The sequence below is a fragment of the Oncorhynchus mykiss genome, chromosome 6 (genome assembly GCF_057628025.1).
Source record: "Oncorhynchus mykiss isolate SJ-2025 chromosome 6, ASM5762802v1, whole genome shotgun sequence".
Taxonomy (NCBI): Eukaryota; Metazoa; Chordata; class Actinopteri; order Salmoniformes; family Salmonidae; genus Oncorhynchus; species Oncorhynchus mykiss.
Window position 1 is genome coordinate 6408699 of NC_143027.1, and position 18077 is coordinate 6426775.

Sequence of the window (18077 nt, forward strand, 5' to 3'; positions counted from 1 at the left end):
AAGGCAGCAGCTACTCTTCCTGGGGTTTATTAAGGATCCCCATTAGTTCCTGCCAAGGCAGCAGCTACTCTTCCTGGGGTTTATTAAGGATCCCCATTAGTTCCTGTCAAGACAGCAGCTACTCTTCCTGGGGTTTATTAAGGATCCCCATTAGTTCCTGCCAAGGCAGCAGCTACTCTTTCTGGGGTTTATTCTGGATCCCCATTAGTTCCTGTCAAGACAGCAGCTACTCTTCCTGGGGTTTATTCTGGATCCCCATTAGTTCCTGTCAAGACAGCAGCTACTCTTCCTGGGGTTCAGAAAAATGAAGGTAGTTTTATACAAAAAAACACTACAATACATCAACAGATTTCACAACACATTAAGTGTGTGCCCTCAGGCCACTACTCTACTGTCACATATCTACAACACATTAAGTGTGTTCCCTCAGGCCACTACTCTACTGTCACATATCTACAACACATTTAAGTGTGTTCCCTCAGGCCACTACTCTACTGCCACATATCTACAACACAAAATCCATGTGTACGTGTGTGTATAGTGTGTATGTTATTGTGTGTTTGTATGCGTGTGTCTGTGTCTATGTTTGTGTTGCTTCACAATTTCTGCTGTTCCATAAGGTGTATTTTTACCTGTTTTTTAACATCTGAGTCTACTGCTTGCATGAGTTACTTGATGTGGAATAGAGTTCTGTGTAGTCATGGCTCTATGTAGAACTGTGGAATAGAGTTCCGTGTAGTCATGGCTCTATGTAGAACTGTGGAATAGAGTTCCGTGTAGTCATGGCTCTATGTAGAACTGTGGAATAGAGTTCCGTGTAGTCATGGCTCTATGTAGAACTGTGGAATAGAGTTCCGTGTAGTCATGGCTCTATGTAGAACTGTGGAATAGAGTTCCGTGTAGTCATGGCTCTATGTAGAACTGTGGAATAGAGTTCCGTGTAGTCATGGCTCTATGTAGAACTGTGGAATAGAGTTCCGTGTAGTCATGGCTCTATGTAGAACTGTGGAATAGAGTTCCGTGTAGTCATGGCTCTATGTAGAACTGTGGAATAGAGTTCCGTGTAGTCATGGCTCTATGTAGAACTGTGGAATAGAGTTCCGTGTAGTCATGGCTCTATGTAGAACTGTGGAATAGAGTTCCGTGTAGTCATGGCTCTATGTAGAACTGTGGAATAGAGTTCCGTGTAGTCATGGCTCTATGTAGAACTGTGGAATAGAGTTCCGTGTAGTCATGGCTCTATGTAGAACTGTGGAATAGAGTTCCGTGTAGTCATGGCTCTATGTAGAACTGTGGAATAGAGTTCCGTGTAGTCATGGCTCTATGTAGAACTGTGGAATAGAGTTCCGTGTAGTCATGGCTCTATGTAGAACTGTGGAATAGAGTTCCGTGTAGTCATGGCTCTATGTAGAACTGTGGAATAGAGTTCCGTGTAGTCATGGCTCTATGTAGAACTGTGGAATAGAGTTCCGTGTAGTCATGGCTCTATGTAGAACTGTGGAATAGAGTTCCGTGTAGTCATGGCTCTATGTAGAACTGTGGAATAGAGTTCCGTGTAGTCATGGCTCTATGTAGAACTGTGGAATAGAGTTCCGTGTAGTCATGGCTCTATGTGGAACTGTGGAATAGAGTTCCGTGTAGTCATGGCTCTATGTAGTATTTATGCACCTCCCATAGTCTGTTCTGGACTTGGGGACTGTGAAGAGACATCTGGTGGCATGTCTTGTGGGGTATGCATGGGTGTCGGGAGTTGTGTGCCAGTTGTTCAAACAGACAGCTCTGTGCATTCAAGATGTCAATACCTCGTTGTGGCACCTGAACAACACGACTGAACAGTAGACCAGGTACGACAAAACTAGGGCCTGTAGGACCTGCCTTGTTGTTGATGGTGCTGTTAATGTTACGGGTTTGCTTGTCATTGGCAAAGACGAGGGAGTTTTCTGGGATAAAAAGAAGTGGAACAGAGCTAAGTACAGGTAAAAACCGGGTTCAGTCTGCTTTCCACTAGACACTGGGAGACAAATTCACCTTTTAGCAGGACAATAACCTAAAAGACGAGGGCAAATATACACTGAAGTTGCTTACCAAGACGACATTGAATGTTTCTGAGTGGCCTAGTTACAGTTTTGCCTTAAATCAGCTTGAAAATCTATGGCAAGACTTGAAAATGGCTGCCTAGCAATGATCAACAAATAACTTGACAGAGCTTGAAGAATAAAAAATAAAATCCAGGTGTGCAAAGCTTTTAGAGACTTACCCAGAAAGATTCCCAACTGTAATCACTGGCAAAGGTGATTCTAACATGTATTGACTCAGGGGTGTGAATACTTATGTAAATGAGATATTTCTGTATTTCATTTTCAATAAATTTGCAAAAAATTCTAAAAACATGTTTTCACTTTGTCATTATGGGGTATTGTGATGTCATTATGGGGTATTGTGATGTCATTATGGGGTATTGTGTGTAGATGGGTGACAATTCAGGCTGTAATATCATTTTTTTTTGGGGGGGGGGGGGGGGATAAGTCAAGGGGTATGAATACTTTCTGAAGGTGCCTTAGGTGTCATGGGTAGTAGCCTACAACTCCAACGTTTTCATAGGACATTACATTTACTGTTGGATGGATACATGGCTACCAGCAGTGGGTATCACAGGTGGCGCCTAAATTATGAGCCGTCCTCCCCTCACCAGCCTCCTATGCTGGGTATTATATTTAGAGTTAGAGATCTAGTTCATGTGTTTTGAGTTTCCACTTCCTCAGGTGTCGAACTCCAAATTAATTAGCCTGTGATATTAGTCAGTGCACATAAAGAAGAATGTAATTAATCTCTATTGGAGAAAAACTATTGTGGAGGCATGGTGCCACTGTAGAAGACTGACAGAAAATGTTACTCTGGAGCCCTGTGATAGTAATGAACACTTAGGGTAGGTGACGATTCAGGGGAACATGTTAGTCTAGAGCCCTGTCATAGTAATAAACACTTAGGGTAGGTGATGATTCAGGGGAACATGTTAGTCTGAAGCCCTGGAATAGTAATGAACACTTAGGGTAGGTGATGATTCAGGGGAACATGTTAGTCTGAAGCCCTGGAATAGTAATGAACACTTAGGGTAGGTGATGATTCAGGGGAACATGTTAGTCTAGAGCCCTGTGATAGTAATGAACACTTAGGGTAGGTGACGATTCAGGGGAACATGTTAGTCTAGAGCCCTGTGATAGTAATGAACACTTAGGGTAGGTGATGATTCAGGGGAACATATTAGTCTAGAGCCCTGTCATAGTAATAAACACTTAGGGTAGGTGATGATTCAGGGGAACATATTAGTCTAGAGCCCTGTGATAGTAATGAATACTTAGGGTAGGTGATGATTCAGGGGAACATATTAGTCTAGAGCCCTGTGATAGTAATGAATACTTAGGGTAGGTGATGATTCAGGGGAACATGTTAGTCTAGAGCCCAGTGATAGTAATGAACACTTAGGGTAGGTGATGATTCAGGGGAACATGTTAGTCTAGAGCGAGATGGTGGCACACGCAGTGATGTGGGCTGGTGTGGATGAAATTCCGCCCCTGGTGGTGGTAGTAGTACCCAGTACGCCCCTGGTGGTAGGCTACCTCTTGGGTGGTCACAGTAGCCGCATTTACATGTCCTCTCCCCACTCTTATGCGGCTCTTGGTATAATGGGCGTTCTAACCAGCCCCTGCCTGCCCCTAGTTCTTTTATGCAAGTTCTCCTCCCCCACGTCACTAGTGTGGCTGCAGTGGTCCGTAGAGCTTCTGAACTGAAGGCGAAGTGGCGACAGTGGTGGCCCCCTTCCACACACACACCACACACACACACACACACACACACACACACACATTCTGAAGCGGATCAGCCATTATCACAACCATGGAGCTGAAAATAGAGTGAATGTTTGCTTTCCTTGAACTATAGAGAAGTGGTCAATTGATGGAATCGGGTCCGCCTTTGAAGAGTTGAAGTCCCTCCACCTAATTCTCGGGGTACAGGGTTATACACTTCTATAGCTTCCCAACAAAACTCAGGTTTTAAAAAAAATATCGCTTTCAGAAGCTTTTTTTTTTACAGGTCGCAAAATTAGTCGCGTGAATAAAAGGCAGTCTCAGTAGGAAATCGCGTGCGTGTTGTGTGCACACTTCATGGAGATACATGTAGAGTATATTGAACTCGACACTCACATCATTAGCATTAGCGACCGGAGGCTACGCGAAATGGACAATGTGCGATGAGCTCCCACTCCATGAAATGACATACACGTACGTGACGCTAGTTTCACTCGGTCTAAACAGCGGATTCAAATAATCAACTAATCATCAAGATTTGATCATTTGAATCAGCCTTTGAGTGTTACGGCAAAAAACCCAAAACGTTCACTCCCTAGGTTCCCGAGGACCGACTTTGGGAAACGCTGCCCTAATCTGCAACATAATTATAGACTTATACACATACCTAGACGATACATGTGTTACATGGATTGACACAGAAACACAACGCATTTTACATGTTCTAAAAGACAATTTAGCCTATAATGCTAATAATTAGGCAACATGTGGCGCAAATTCTTGATAGCTTCTATAATAATAATGATTCTATGTATGAAAAAAATTAAAGCAAGTGTTTTATTGCAATAAACCTGTTAATATCTGTTAGAGTAGCCATAGCCCGGTGCTAAATCTGACGTCCACACATACCCGCGTTTACGAGGAGGCTAGGTTATATTAGAAGTCAAGCTACAACCGAGTTTTGTCTTTTGAGTATTTCAAGATCCATTTGAAAGGACAATTAAACATAATCTAATAGCCTAGCCAGGTGAGATGCCGTGGTATCGTCCAAGACAAGAAACAATTGCCGACGTTTTAGGTGCTCTATGAAATCTGCATTTTGGCAATGGTCGACGAGCAATTCACCTTTCAGAGGGGCTTGTGTGAGTGTGAGTGTGTAGCCTACTGCATCCCCGACAGACAGGCAGTGACACTAGTGATGCGGACCACAGCCGACCGCACAATGAAACATCCTCACTGGTCCATGGCGTGGTGAACGCGGGTATTTTCCTGGTTGTTTGTCGCCACCTGCTGGTCTGAAAGCGCCAGAGCAAGGCGCACCAATTTGGAAGAGACACGGTGGATGGTAAGTCAAGGTGCGTTGAGTACCACAGCCCCATCCAGAACACACAGATAAAAAGCAATTAAAAGTTATTTTATCATGCAGGATAACATATATACTTTTTTATGAGATTGTAGTTTTGGAGGATTGGAAATGCAGGTGGTTTTCTTTAACTTCTCGTACAAACCCGTATATCCTATTAGTAGTCTTTTCAACTATGTGACAGGAAGTCATCCTGTGTTTTGAGGGAAATGTCTCATATTTTTCGTATCGAAAATAATAACGTGTACCTATGACTCTTACTTTTGGTGAGATTGGATTGCTAGGCATGTAAATGTGTTTGCAGTCTAAATGTTAAACTATTCAACCAGAAATATCAAAACAAATCTTTTATTTAATTAAGTAACGTGCCAATGCTATATTTGATAGCTATAATTTGGCTAAAGATGCACTAGAGAATTATGTGTAAACAAAACACTGATGCTTTAAAATGAGAATGGTCCTCATAAGAATTGTTATAAACGAACCCTGCATTCACATGAACTTTCATAACACCTTGGCTCATGGACAATTCATGTCTTCGACTAATTTTCCACAACTGGAGTAATGACCTGATTTACATAATTTAGATTGTCACACTTCTGAGAGTTAGAATTGTGTAGGTCTCTCTCTCTCTGTCTGTCTGTCTGTCTGTCTGTCTCTCTGTCTCTCTGTCTCTCTGTCTCTCTCTCTGTCTCTCTGTCTCTCTCTCTCTCTCTGTCTGTCTGTCTGTCTGTCTGTCTGTCTGTCTGTCTGTCTGTCTGTCTGTCTCTCTGTCTCTCTGTCTCTCTGTCTCTCTCTCTGTCTCTCTGTCTCTCTCTTATATATATATATATATATATATAACCTGTTTGAGTGAGATCATTTAACTTAAATTAAAGTGTTGCCGAATTCGTAACCTATAGTTCATGAACAATCCGTGACAATCTTTAAGACTAGGCTATATTACTATATTCACCAATAAAATAACGATGTGACGTAGAAGAACATCCATCATTTCTAATGAAATCCGTAATGCTTGAGGGTGGCATATTTAAATGAGTTCTTCACTGTTGCTCAGTGGCAGTTTCGCCTGGCCCCGCAAGGTCGGAGCAAGAACCCCTCCCCCCAAAACCAGAAACAACCCCCCCCAAAATATCTCTCTATATTTGTTGTTGCTGTCGCCATGGGGCAGAGAGAAAAATGTGCAGTTTTATAGCTAATCTCATGCTATTTTACAAATTTTCCCATGAGGCTGAGAGAAAAATGTTTCTGTTTTAGAGCTCCGGGATTCTTGAAAGATGGGACTTTTTGCCACAAATATTTGTCTTAATATTAACAGCATTTGAAATATATATTTTGATATACCAAAGTATCAGCTATCAAACCATGTAAAGGAACAACATCCCAATAATACAAAAAAAAAGTTTTTTCATAAAAGGCAAGTAACTGGTGTCTGACTCCATCAAACACCATAAAATACATTTAATTTGTACAATTATTGTCCAATTTTTGGCCTTTAATGTTTAATTATTCAAATCTGTAATAAAAATCTCCAAACCTATTTCTGGTTTGTTTTATAGCACGATTGAATGTTCCAGGGCTAATTTTGTTAGCATTTTGGCATGTTATTCTAGATTTACAACATAAAACAACATTTATAAATCAAGCCTTATGTCGTAAGTCTAACACAGCAACTACTTCAATCATTTAAGCATTATGTTGCAAATACCTTACACTGTAAGGTCTACTACACCTGTTGTATTCAGCATTTCACTGTGAGGTCTACTACACCTGTTGTATTCAGCATTTCACTGTAAGGTCTACTACACCTGTTGTATTCAGCATTTCACTGTAAGGTCTACTACACCTGTTGTATTCAGCATTTCACTGTAAGGTCTACTACACCTGTTGTATTCAGCATTTCACTGTAAGGTCTACTACACCTGTTGTATTCAGCATTTCACTGTAAGGTCTACTACACCTGTTGTATTCAGCATTTCACTGTAAGGTCTACTACACCTGTTGTATTCAGCATTTCACTGTAAGGTCTACTACACCTGTTGTATTCAGCATTTCACTGTGGGGTCTACTACACCTGTTGTATTCAGCATTTCACTGTGAGGTCTACTACACCTGTTGTATTCATCATTTCACTGTAAGGGCTACTAGACCTGTTGTATTCAGCATTTCACTGTAAGGTCTACTACACCTGTTGTAGTCAGCATTTCACTGTAAGGTCTACTACACCTGTTGTATTCAGCATTTCACTGTAAGGTCTACTACACCTGTTGTATTCAGCATTTCACTGTAAGGTCTACTACACCTGTTGTATTCAGCATTTCACTGTAAGGTCTACTACACCTGTTGTATTCAGCATTTCACTGTAAGGTCTACTACACCTGTTGTATTCAGCATTTCACTGTAAGGTCTACTACACCTGTTGTATTCAGCATTTCACTGTGAGGTCTACTACACCTGTTGTATTCAGCATTTATACTGTAAGGTCTACTACACCTGTTGTATTCAGCATTTCACTGTGAGGTCTACTACACCTGTTGTATTCAGCATTTCACTGTGAGGTCTACTACACCTGTTGTATTCAGCATGTCACTGTGAGGTCTACTACACCTGTTGTATTCAGCATGTGACAAATACAATTTGATTTGATTTGATTCCTCAGTCTCCCCTCTTGCTCTAGCAACAATAGACAAACATAGTGTGCTTATACTAATAACACACAAGTTATTGTATTGTTATTGTAATTTAAACATTCAATGTAGGTGTAGGTTGAAAAAAACATGTGAACCCCCTAGGCTAATGACTTCTCCAATTAGCTAATTGGAGTAAGGAGTCAGCTAACCTGTAGTCCAATCAATGAGATTGACTATAAAAAACACTCAAAAAATGTTTGTTTACTGATTTGAACCAAAGAGATCTCAGAAGACCTAAGATGAAGAATTGTTGACTTGCATAAAGCTGGAAAGGGTTACAAAAGTATCTCTAAAAGCCTCGATGTTCATCAGTCCATGGTAAGACAAAATGGTCTATAAATGGAGAAAGTTCAGCACTGTTGCTACTCTCCCTAGGAGTGGCCATCCAGCAAAGATGACTGCAAGAGCACAGCGCAGAATGCTCAATGAGGTTAAGAAGAATCCTAGAGTGTTAGCTAAAGACTTCGATAGACTTGCGAGTCTACGATATGTAAAACACTAAACAAGAATGGTGTTCATGGGAGGACACCACGGAAGAAGACACTGCTGTCCCCCCCCAAAACTCTGAAGTTTGCAAAAGTGCACAAGGATGTTCAACAGCGCTACTGGCAAAATATTCTGTGGACAGATGAAACTACAGTTGAGTTGTTTGGAAGGAACATACAACACTATGTGTGGAGAGAAAAAAGGCACAGCACACCAACATCAAAACCTCATCCCAACTGTAAAGTCTGGTGGAGGGAGGAGCATCATGGTTTGGGGCTGCTTTGCTGCCTCAGGGCCTGGACAGCTTGCTATCATTAACGGAAAAATGAATTCCAAAGGTTATCAAGACATTTTGCAGGAGAATGTCCGCAAACTGAAGCTCAATAGAAGTTGGGTGATGCAACAGGACAACAAACCAAAACACAGAAGTAAATCAACAGAATGGCTTCAACATAAGAAAATACACCTTCTGGAGTGGCCCAGTCAGAGTCCTGACCTCAACCTGATTGAGATGCTGTGGCATGACCTCGAGAGCGGTTCACACCAGACATCCCAAGAATATTGCTGAACTGAAACAGTTTTGGAAAGAGGAATGGTCTAGTCCTCTAGTCACCTCCCCATGCCCTAGTCCTCTAGTCACCCCCCATGCCCTAGTCCTCTAGTTACCCCCCATGCCCTAGTCCTACAGTCAGGTTGATCTACTCTCTCTCTACTTCTGGAAGATGTTTCCCCAGCCCTCATCCCAACCTCAGGGGAATCTCATTTCCACGACTCTTCTGCCAGGCGCTGGAGCTGCTGATCCCTATGATAATGGACCAGCTGACCCAGGCACCACAGTTATCAGAGAGAACCCCAGAGGAAGCTAGTAGCACCACCTGTCGGTCTGTCAGTGCAGCAAACCAGGAGCCATCCACCCACCACACTGATCCAGGATCAGCCCTGTGCATATGGAGGCAGCAGAGTCAACCATAGTCACTGAAGAACCCTAGATAGGCCAGTGTCATAGAGCCTCTATACATCTGAATGGAATAGTTTGTCAACCATTTTAGGCAGGGTCTGTTCTGATTGGGTGGGGTGAAATAGAACTAGAACTCCAGTCTGTTGTCAACTCATAGAGTAAGACTAATCTTTGAGTCTAAAACGACTAATATTTATTTGTATTGTTTTATTGAACCTTTTATTTAACTAGGCAAGTCAGTTAAGAACAAATTCTTATTTACAATGACGGCCTAACCCGGTGAAACCTGGACGATGCCGGGCCAATTGTGCGCCGCCCTACGGGACTCCCGATCACGGCCTGGATGTGATACAGCCTGGATTCGAAACAGGGACTGTAGTGACGCCTCTTAGCACTGAGCCACTCGGGAGCTCATCCAGAGTCCTCTATTTAACTCTGAGGCAACTACTGGGCAGCTCCACTGCACTGACCCCCCGTCAGATTCTCTAAGAAGAACCTTTGCAATATTATTAATATGAGGGTGGTCCTGTTTTACGCTCTCTATCTTTCCGTCTTGTGACATTTTTCCAGCCTTGACGATGTCTCGTCTTTGCCCTGTTATTGCAAGAGTACATGACTTCTATGTCATTACATGAGTTTGTTCTGTCCAATAGTGTGTGGATGTGTGCAGTAGCCTATAGGTGTGAATTGCACAACTAGAGAATATTCCTTGGGACGTAGGCACAGAAACACAATGTTTTTATTCATTTGTTATTCATCGTCGAAAAAGAGCAACTAGCCCAAACGAAGGTGTTTCATGATAACATCTGGAGTTGAGGCTCTATATTACAGACTAGAAAATATCCTCCCCGATGACCCACAATGAAAACGGCAGAAAACTAAAAAATAAACAGCCTTAAAAATGGTGTTCCAAATAACTTCAATCATATGGTCTTCCACTATACAAATAAACAATATCCTTTCCCGACATTCAAACATAAAATAAGTCTAAACACAATAAGAAAACACTCCCAAAAGCAAGTCAGGTGAGTCATGTTCCCGGGGGAAAGGCCTCACAGTAGGTGGTGTCTAAATGTGATGTCATTGTTACAGGTAAAGGGTGAGCACAGCAGCTACAGGTAAAGGGTGAGCACAGCAGCTACAGGTAAAGGGTGAGCACAGCAGCTAGAGGTAAAGGGTGAGCACAGCAGCTACAGGTAAAGGGTGAGCACAGCAGCTACAGGTAAAGGGTGAGCACAGCAGCTACAGGTAAAGGGTGAGCACAGCAGCTACAGGTGTCGACCTTGGAAGTGAAAAATCCAGACAATGTTTGTTTTTATTACCATCAGGATATTGGTCGCTGAGGAGTAGACAGGCACAGTAGATTCACCTGGAAATGGCAGTGTTTCCCTTAGATTCCCCCCCCCCCCCTGCAGGCAGGTGCTAATACCTCTGATATCAGAGCAGGGCAACTGCCTTACCACATTCTCCCTCAAACTAACCAAAGCCAAATTCTTCAATCCCATTTTGTTCAGAGATGTGTCAAATTCAAAAAACGTCAACCGATTCTCATCGTCAGACAACCTTCTCACCTCCCTGTCTGCTCCCGTCACCAGAGACCGACTGCACAGAGCCGGACGCTCCTAACGTAAGCCTATATTCAGTAGTCAATAGTCATCAAAAGTTGTTCCCGGTTGGCTAACGGGTATACGAAAGAATGTCATAACAAAGTCATAGGCGCCATCTTGACCCAGGTAGCTGCTGCATCAGTGTCATCCTGCAGTCGACTTGCACCGCGTCTGACGTGGCTCCCTATTTTAGCGCACTATTTTTGTTGATCAGAGTCATGTGGGTATATATTATAGAATAGGGTTCCGTTTCAGACGAAGCCAAGGCGCAATATTATGTGACGATGTCCGATGAGATCGTCGGCACTCATTGTGACGTCGTCAAGAGCTCGTCATGACGTCAGAGCTCACCGTGACGCAGCAGCTTGACGATGTCACCAGAGCTCTTCGTGACGGCGTCTCGTTAGCTTGATGATGTCATCAGAGCTCTTCGTGATGGTGTCTCATTAGCTTGATGATGTCATCAGAGCTCTCCGTGATGGTGTCTCGTTAGCTTGATGATGTCATCAGAGCTCTTCGTGATGGTGTCTCATTAGCTTGACGATGTCATCAGAGCTCTTCGTGATGGTGTCTCAGCGGTTCTTGGCTGGGGAGAATGAACACACCCTCCATAGCCTTCCAGTAGTTGTTCTGGTTGGCAGTGCTCATGCCGTGCACCTCCCTCTGCCCCTGGATGGGGTTGCCGTACTGCTCGCCCGTCACGCTCAGGAAGGCGTCGGTGCCGACGTGTTTGAAGCGCACCGCCTCGTCCCGCTCCCAGATGGAGCCGTCGCACTGCACTCGCCACACGTCCAGGTCATCCCCCTCGCCGTTCTCGCCGAACGCACTCACCTCCTGGAGAAAGAGAATGGGACGATGTCAGGTTGATAGACAGCATTGAAGGGAAGTGGTGTGTGTTTGTTACCTTGTTGTTGGACAGTGACTAGCTAAAATTGTGTGTGTGTGTATGTGTGTGTTCCCACTGCGTCTCTTACCTGGTTGTTGGACAGTGACTAGCTAGAATTGTGTGTGTGTGTGTGTGTGTGTGTATCCCCACTGCCTCTCTCACCTGGTTGTTGGACAGCGGCGAGCTAAAGTGGTGTGTGTGGAGGTTGCGTCCCGTGGTCATGTGCGTGATGCGGACGGCCTGACCACACCGGATGGGCACGCCGCGTTGGCAGGTCCCGTCGGGCTTCCCCCGAATCCTCCAGTAACTGTTGGCGTCATCTGCACTCTCCACGCCCGTCACAGACTGCTGACCACTGCCTAGAGTTTATAAAAGGAGTCAACAGATTTGCCTCAAACCGCCATCTTGTTCTTCATTCTTCGTTTCATACGAGACTGTATATGTCTTTTCGTTCACTGACACGCTGGACTCGGAAATAGAAGAATGAAGACAAGATGGCGGTCCATCCAGTGTGGTCTTGTCTTCATTCTTCTATTTCCGAGTCCAGAGTGTCAGTGAACGAAAAGACATAAACAGTCTCGTACGAAACGTTTAGAGCACAAAAGGTTAAGGGCCAAAAACTTCACAGCATTTTGGGGTTTGACGTGCAAGATGGCACCGACTGACACAAGGTCCTCCCGTTTCAGGTTCCCAGTCACATTGTGCAGTATTATTATTCTTCTTGTGGTGTTGTTGTTTCTTACATTATTTCTCTCATAACGTTTCTAGTATTATCACCTTCAGCAGAAAATTATTTAGGATATTAGATCGGTAGTCAAATTCAAAACAGAAATTTGAAAACTCAATTTATACACTGGATTCTTGACATAGCTCACTAACATATCTACTGCTGTGCATACCATTTTCAGTAGGCTATATCTAGTGTAAATTCATCCGGTGTATGTATATGTACCGATAACACCTGTAACAGTAATCCAAAAGCTATTTGGGCTCTTAATTGGATTAGTTCCAACATTTCTTGATTTTTTGTTGTTTTTCTGTGTACTTGTTTTGACGTTTAACTGCACCGTTAGGAGCTAGTGACGTAGGCATTTCACTGCACCCAATATAACATCAGCGAAACTGTGTACACGGCCAATAAACTTTGATTTGATTGATGGTATATTACTTAAACGTCAGTTCCGGAATGACTGGTTACTACTGTGAGTGTTACAGCTAAAAACCCTCTTCCTGTTGAAACCCTCTTCCTGTGGGTTCTGTTGTTGCCCTGCAGTCGGTGCTACTGATATGTATCGCTGGGGATGGCAAGATTTGCATCCAGCACAGTCTACATTTTACTGTAAATTACAATAGGCCTGCTTCACGTCTAAATCAGCGGTTAAAAAGTGGAGGCAAATGTATCCAATAGACCGCACTAGAATGTAACCACCTGCTTTCCCCAGGGTTACAAATGTTTTGCACTTGTTTGTTGGAACAAAATGTTCCACTTAACGATTGATACCACATTGTTACGAACTTGATTCTCGACCAGAGTCTAGTACACTGTCATATAGGCAAATCAATTAGCTTATTATTATGACCATTTAAAGCCGTGATACTTATCGGTTTAACGCAACATCGTTCCTCCAGACATGCAGCTATGAAATGGAGACCAACCGGTTTATGATTGTCAGTAGGGTATTTGTTACGCTACGGTGCTTTGACTCAACGAAACCACTAAGATTGACCTTTACCGTGCTTTTAAGACAACTAGAAACGCGGAGGGGGGGGGGGGGGAGTCAAACGCGGAAGTCAAATCATGACTTTAGTGATCTTAAGGTCGGAGCTCTAGAAAGAGGCCCGAGTTCCAAACGTGAATTCGGAATTGGCCCAATGTTCAAAACGATATTTCCAAATCGGAGCTCGTTTTCTGTGTTGTCTTGAAACCTTTGAAGTGGGAAGTCGGATATTTCCAAGTTCCCAGTAGTTTTTAAACGCAGCATGACTATTCCGTCAATAACTGCTGACGGTGGAGTTCTCTACTGATAATGACTTACTTACCTGAGCCGTATTTTACATCATGAGAGTGCAGCCGAACGTTGTGTCTCGTGTTCAGCAATTTCACAAGCGAACCGCAGGTGACGTAGTTAAACTCTGACTCCCGACCCTCGCATTTGGACCACAAAATAAGGACCAAAATTGATTTGATTAAAACGCGGAGAGTGTAAATTAATCCCATTGTTCTGTCTCTATGGACATAATCGAGAGCGAGAGGATGTAAAACTCAAGGACAGGGCACTTTCAAACATTAGTGCTTATGTAAACCAATCAGAGCTTGACAAGTCCCTGATCACGGAAGTAAAAGATAACACATGCTGATCTGTTATTGGTTGAAGCGCATGTGAGGTCGTGCATATTTGGTCAATTAATTCGGAAGCGGAAATGAAATTATGGCCAGAAAGTCGTCGTCACTATTTACCACCGCCGATTTCTACAATTTATCTTCTTAAAATTAGATTTTAGACATAACCCTAATCCCACTGCTAACCTTATTCCTACCTTATATTTTTTACAATATATACCACAATATTCCACTGTGGTAACTAGTGGAAACAGAGAACTACTGCTGATACAAGATGTATATATTGTTGCAACAAAAGATTCCCTTATATGGTCTTTGTGTTGATCGTAATCGAATTTGAGTGTTATTGTGTGGCCAACCATGTCATTCAAGGATTTAGGCTATAGAACAATTTAGTAGGCGGGGTTGTCTTCTCTTTCCTCCATCTGCACTATGGTTGGACAGGGTGTTCTGGGAGAGGTCTATCCTCCCTCCTGGTCTGTCTGTTGAGGTTAGACAGGATGTTCTGGGAGAGGTCTATCCTCCCTCCTGGTCTGTCTGTTGAGGTTGGACAGGGTGTTCTGGGAGAGGTCTATCTCCCTCCTGGTCTGTCTGTTGACGTTAGACAGGATGTTCTGGGAGAGGTCTATCTCCCTCCTGGTCTGTCTGTTGAGGTTAGACAAGATGTTCTGGGAGAGGTCTATCTCCCTCCTGGTCTGTCTGTTGAGGTTGGACAGGGTGTTCTGGGAAAGGTCTATCCTCCCTCCTGGTCTGTCTGTTGAGGTTAGACAGGGTGTTCTGGGAGAGGTCTATCCTCCCTCCTGGTCTGTCTGTTGAGTTTAGATAGGGCATCCTGCAGGATCCCTCTCAGAGACCACAGAAGCTGCTGCTCACTGGAGGAAAACAGCCAGTGTATCTGTGATGAGGGGTCTGGCCAAGCTTCTGTGAAAATAGGAAGAGAAATCCACGATCTAATAGGAAGCCTAACTACAATCTGGTTTAAATCAGGAGTCATCAAACCTCCTCCTGGTGAGCTACTGTGTTTGCAGGCTTTTTCTCCTGCCTTGCATAAACACACATATTGCATGTAACAAACAGTTACATGACCTACAGCATGGTCAAGTAAGGTAATGTTTCCCTACATTTTCGGACTGCTAAAACAACTATTTATTTAGAACCACAGGGAGTTATAACGAAAGTCTCAAAGAAAACAGGAGCTGCCTCCACTATTCCAGCACCTTTTCAACTTCAACATTTCAACATCATTAAATCGCCTACAGTGAGCTTAGTCTGATACAGTGACAACTAAAAGATACCAAAAACGATTCAGTCCAATCAACGTAAGCTGAATATGATGTGGCTGTCCATGGTTCTGATTTATCTGTGTGTGTGTGTGTGTGTGTGTGTGTGTGTGTGTGTGTGTGTGTGTGTGTGTGTGTGTGCGTGCAAGTAGAAAAAACATGACTCACCCTACTTGTAGAGAAACGGCTAGTGCCATCCTCCTCTCTTACATGTTTCCTAAACGGTCTATCACTCTGTCATACAGTACACTTTCAGTTTTTGTTGTCCTAGGCTACCAGGCTTGAATGCTTGCTCGCTATCCTAACGTCCGCGTGCATCGATACGCCAGCCCAGCTAGTTAACATTAGCATACTACATCTAGCCAGCTAGCTACATATAGAATTCATGGTTGTATCAGAATCGCCGTCATAATCATTGGCCAGTACGGAGAATTAAGTCCAAATCCCTATCTCCATCCATGGCCGATTTTTGCCATGGATGGACCTGTCAATAATGAAGTTTGGCTTGTGATGTGATTGGTCTGAAGCAAAATCCAAACCGGTGCACCAAGACCTTTCAGTTTAGTTCAATGCTGATTGGCTATTATTTTAATACTTCATTTATCAAGGGAGGCCAAATGCTCGCTGGCTTCCCTTAGCATTTAATGCTCAGTGCGGCAACAATGTCATACTCTTTCTGACCAGACAGCATCAGATACTCTACACATAGTGAGACAGAGGGGCGCTGTTTCATTCGACCGGATGCTTTAAATCAGCGAGAGAAATTAATCCTCTTGGAAATTGAAGGACATTTCTGAAACACAGAGAGACGAAAGATAAATAATTTTGTATGTTGTTTTTTTTTAAATATTTTTTTTCTTGGTCAATTTTTTTGGGGGGGAAGCCTAGTTCCCTTGACAACCATGAATACAGACACACACGCGTGCACACACACAGTTTATGTATACTGCCTTTGCATCAGCATGGGTATCAAAGCCAATCAGATTTGAACACTCACGTTGCTCTATTTTCAGAGTGGATGACGACTGCTCCAGTGGAATCTCCCCCTGTGTTTCCTGTGCTCTGATTGGTCGAGGGGTCCAGATCCGTGCAGGAGAGCCCGGCGAGTGATTGATTGGCGTCAACCGCCGAAGTCCCAGCCGTTATATTCAAAACAAGATACATTTGTCTCCTTGTCTGACGTTGTCTTATTTTGATCGGGGAGGGCAGGATTAAGGGACCCCCGTCTTCTTTTCTGGCCTGAAGAAGTTTCAGCGGGACTTTTTTGATATGGCCCCCTCTCTAGCTTGTAGGGTCCCTCTTTTCTCAAGGAAAAGCTTTGAGCTCCTCTTACAAGGTACAGCGCCATAGGTGTCGCAGAGATCAGCGATGGGGGACTGGGCTCGGGCAGAGGAGCCCGAGGTTCTGCTAAAGATCAATTTCTGGTTCGCGTCCAACGGTTTTAGATTTCCGAAGAGGACGCATTCAGATTCGGTCAAGTCAGATATGAGAAAGTTGAGTCCACTGTTTGCATCGAAGTCTGAGTTTCCTGCTCCCTCAATTCTCTTCAGAATAGATGTGCAGAATCCAGGCGTTGTAACGGCCTGTAACAAGCCTACTGTTCTTTAAATTAAGACTACGTAGGCCTCGTAAGTTTTTTGGGAAACAAAATATGTTAGGCCTACTATTGCAAACTCTGACCTCTGTCAAACCCACTGGCCTACTTGACCAATCACATGCGTCAGTGATTACACAAATGGATAATGGGAACAATATAATTAAATAATGATTATGTTGGCTAATTGTGCACCAGGCCATTAGGCTGCTATGTCATTGAGAATGAACAAAGTCGTTGTTTGCCAGAGACCCAGTCGTTCAGTCTTTTAAATCTCCCCCCGCTTTTGAAAACAAAATGTAAGTCAAAAAGAAATGTGAGATAAAGTCTAGATGATTTTTTTATAGTGGAGATCAAGTGTATAAAGTGCCTGGCTGGGCTGATGAGACAGTGGATTGAGTAGTCAGATGGAACAGAGTAAATAGGCATTTCATGGTCATAGAGTTAGCAGGCGGTCACTTCTGGAACAGACACCGACTGGAAGGCGGTTTTAACCAATCAGCATTCACGATTAGACACACCCGTTGTATAAAGAACAGATTATGTCATAGACTCCTGTGTCAACTTTAAACAGTCATTGGCCAGCTGGGGCAATGTGACATGGGGAAAGGCAACACTGTGTAGACAGTGGTATTCATAATGGAAGAACGGTTTCACAAGAGCCTGGCGCAGTAAGGAGATAGGTCTTACTACCATTCATGAATGTTTTATGTGATGATCAGTCTGTGTTTGATGAGTAGGCCCTTTGACTAGGAAAAGGCTAAAAGTATTTTTTTAGACCACCGAATTGCATGCCTTGATTGAATAGGGCAAATGATTTACACATAGTTATTTACTCCAATAGCTATGCGACATTGTGCCGAATATTTTATTCTTCTCCTCAAACTAAATGAAAACCACATGTAGGCTTTAACTCAGGAGGCTGCTGATTGGAGGACGGCTCATAACAATGTCTGGAACGGAGCAAATGGAACGGCATCAAAACACATGGAAACCATGGAAACCATGTGTTTGATGCAGTTTATACCATTCCACTGATTCTGCTCCAGCCACTACCACAAGCCCA

The 18077-nt window shown here is 43.3% G+C and overlaps 1 protein-coding gene across 1 annotated transcript; it reads right to left on the reverse strand.

Moving 5' to 3' along the window:
- Positions 1-10024: 10024 nt before the first annotated feature.
- On the reverse strand, positions 10025-14135 carry sdf2l1 (stromal cell-derived factor 2-like 1). Its single transcript, XM_021605153.3, has 3 exons — positions 13837-14135; positions 11959-12155; positions 10025-11744 (listed from the first exon to the last, which is right to left on the reverse strand). Exons 1-3 carry the CDS (start codon positions 14012-14014, stop codon positions 11460-11462), a joined length of 660 nt encoding a protein of 219 aa, XP_021460828.3. The 5' UTR covers positions 14015-14135; the 3' UTR covers positions 10025-11459.
- Positions 14136-18077: the final 3942 nt, after the last annotated feature.

Excerpts from the sequence above, each read along its gene's own strand:
- sdf2l1 (XM_021605153.3), bottom strand. The coding sequence starts at position 14,014 with ATGGGATTAATTTACACTCTCCGCGTTTTAATCAAATCAATTTTGGTC. Across the intron at positions 12,156-13,836 it reads TGATGTAAAATACGGCTCAG|GCAGTGGTCAGCAGTCTGTG; the intron begins GTAAGTAAGTCA and ends TATAAACTCTAG. Across the intron at positions 11,745-11,958 it reads CGCCGCTGTCCAACAACCAG|GAGGTGAGTGCGTTCGGCGA; the intron begins GTGAGAGAGGCA and ends CTCTTTCTCCAG.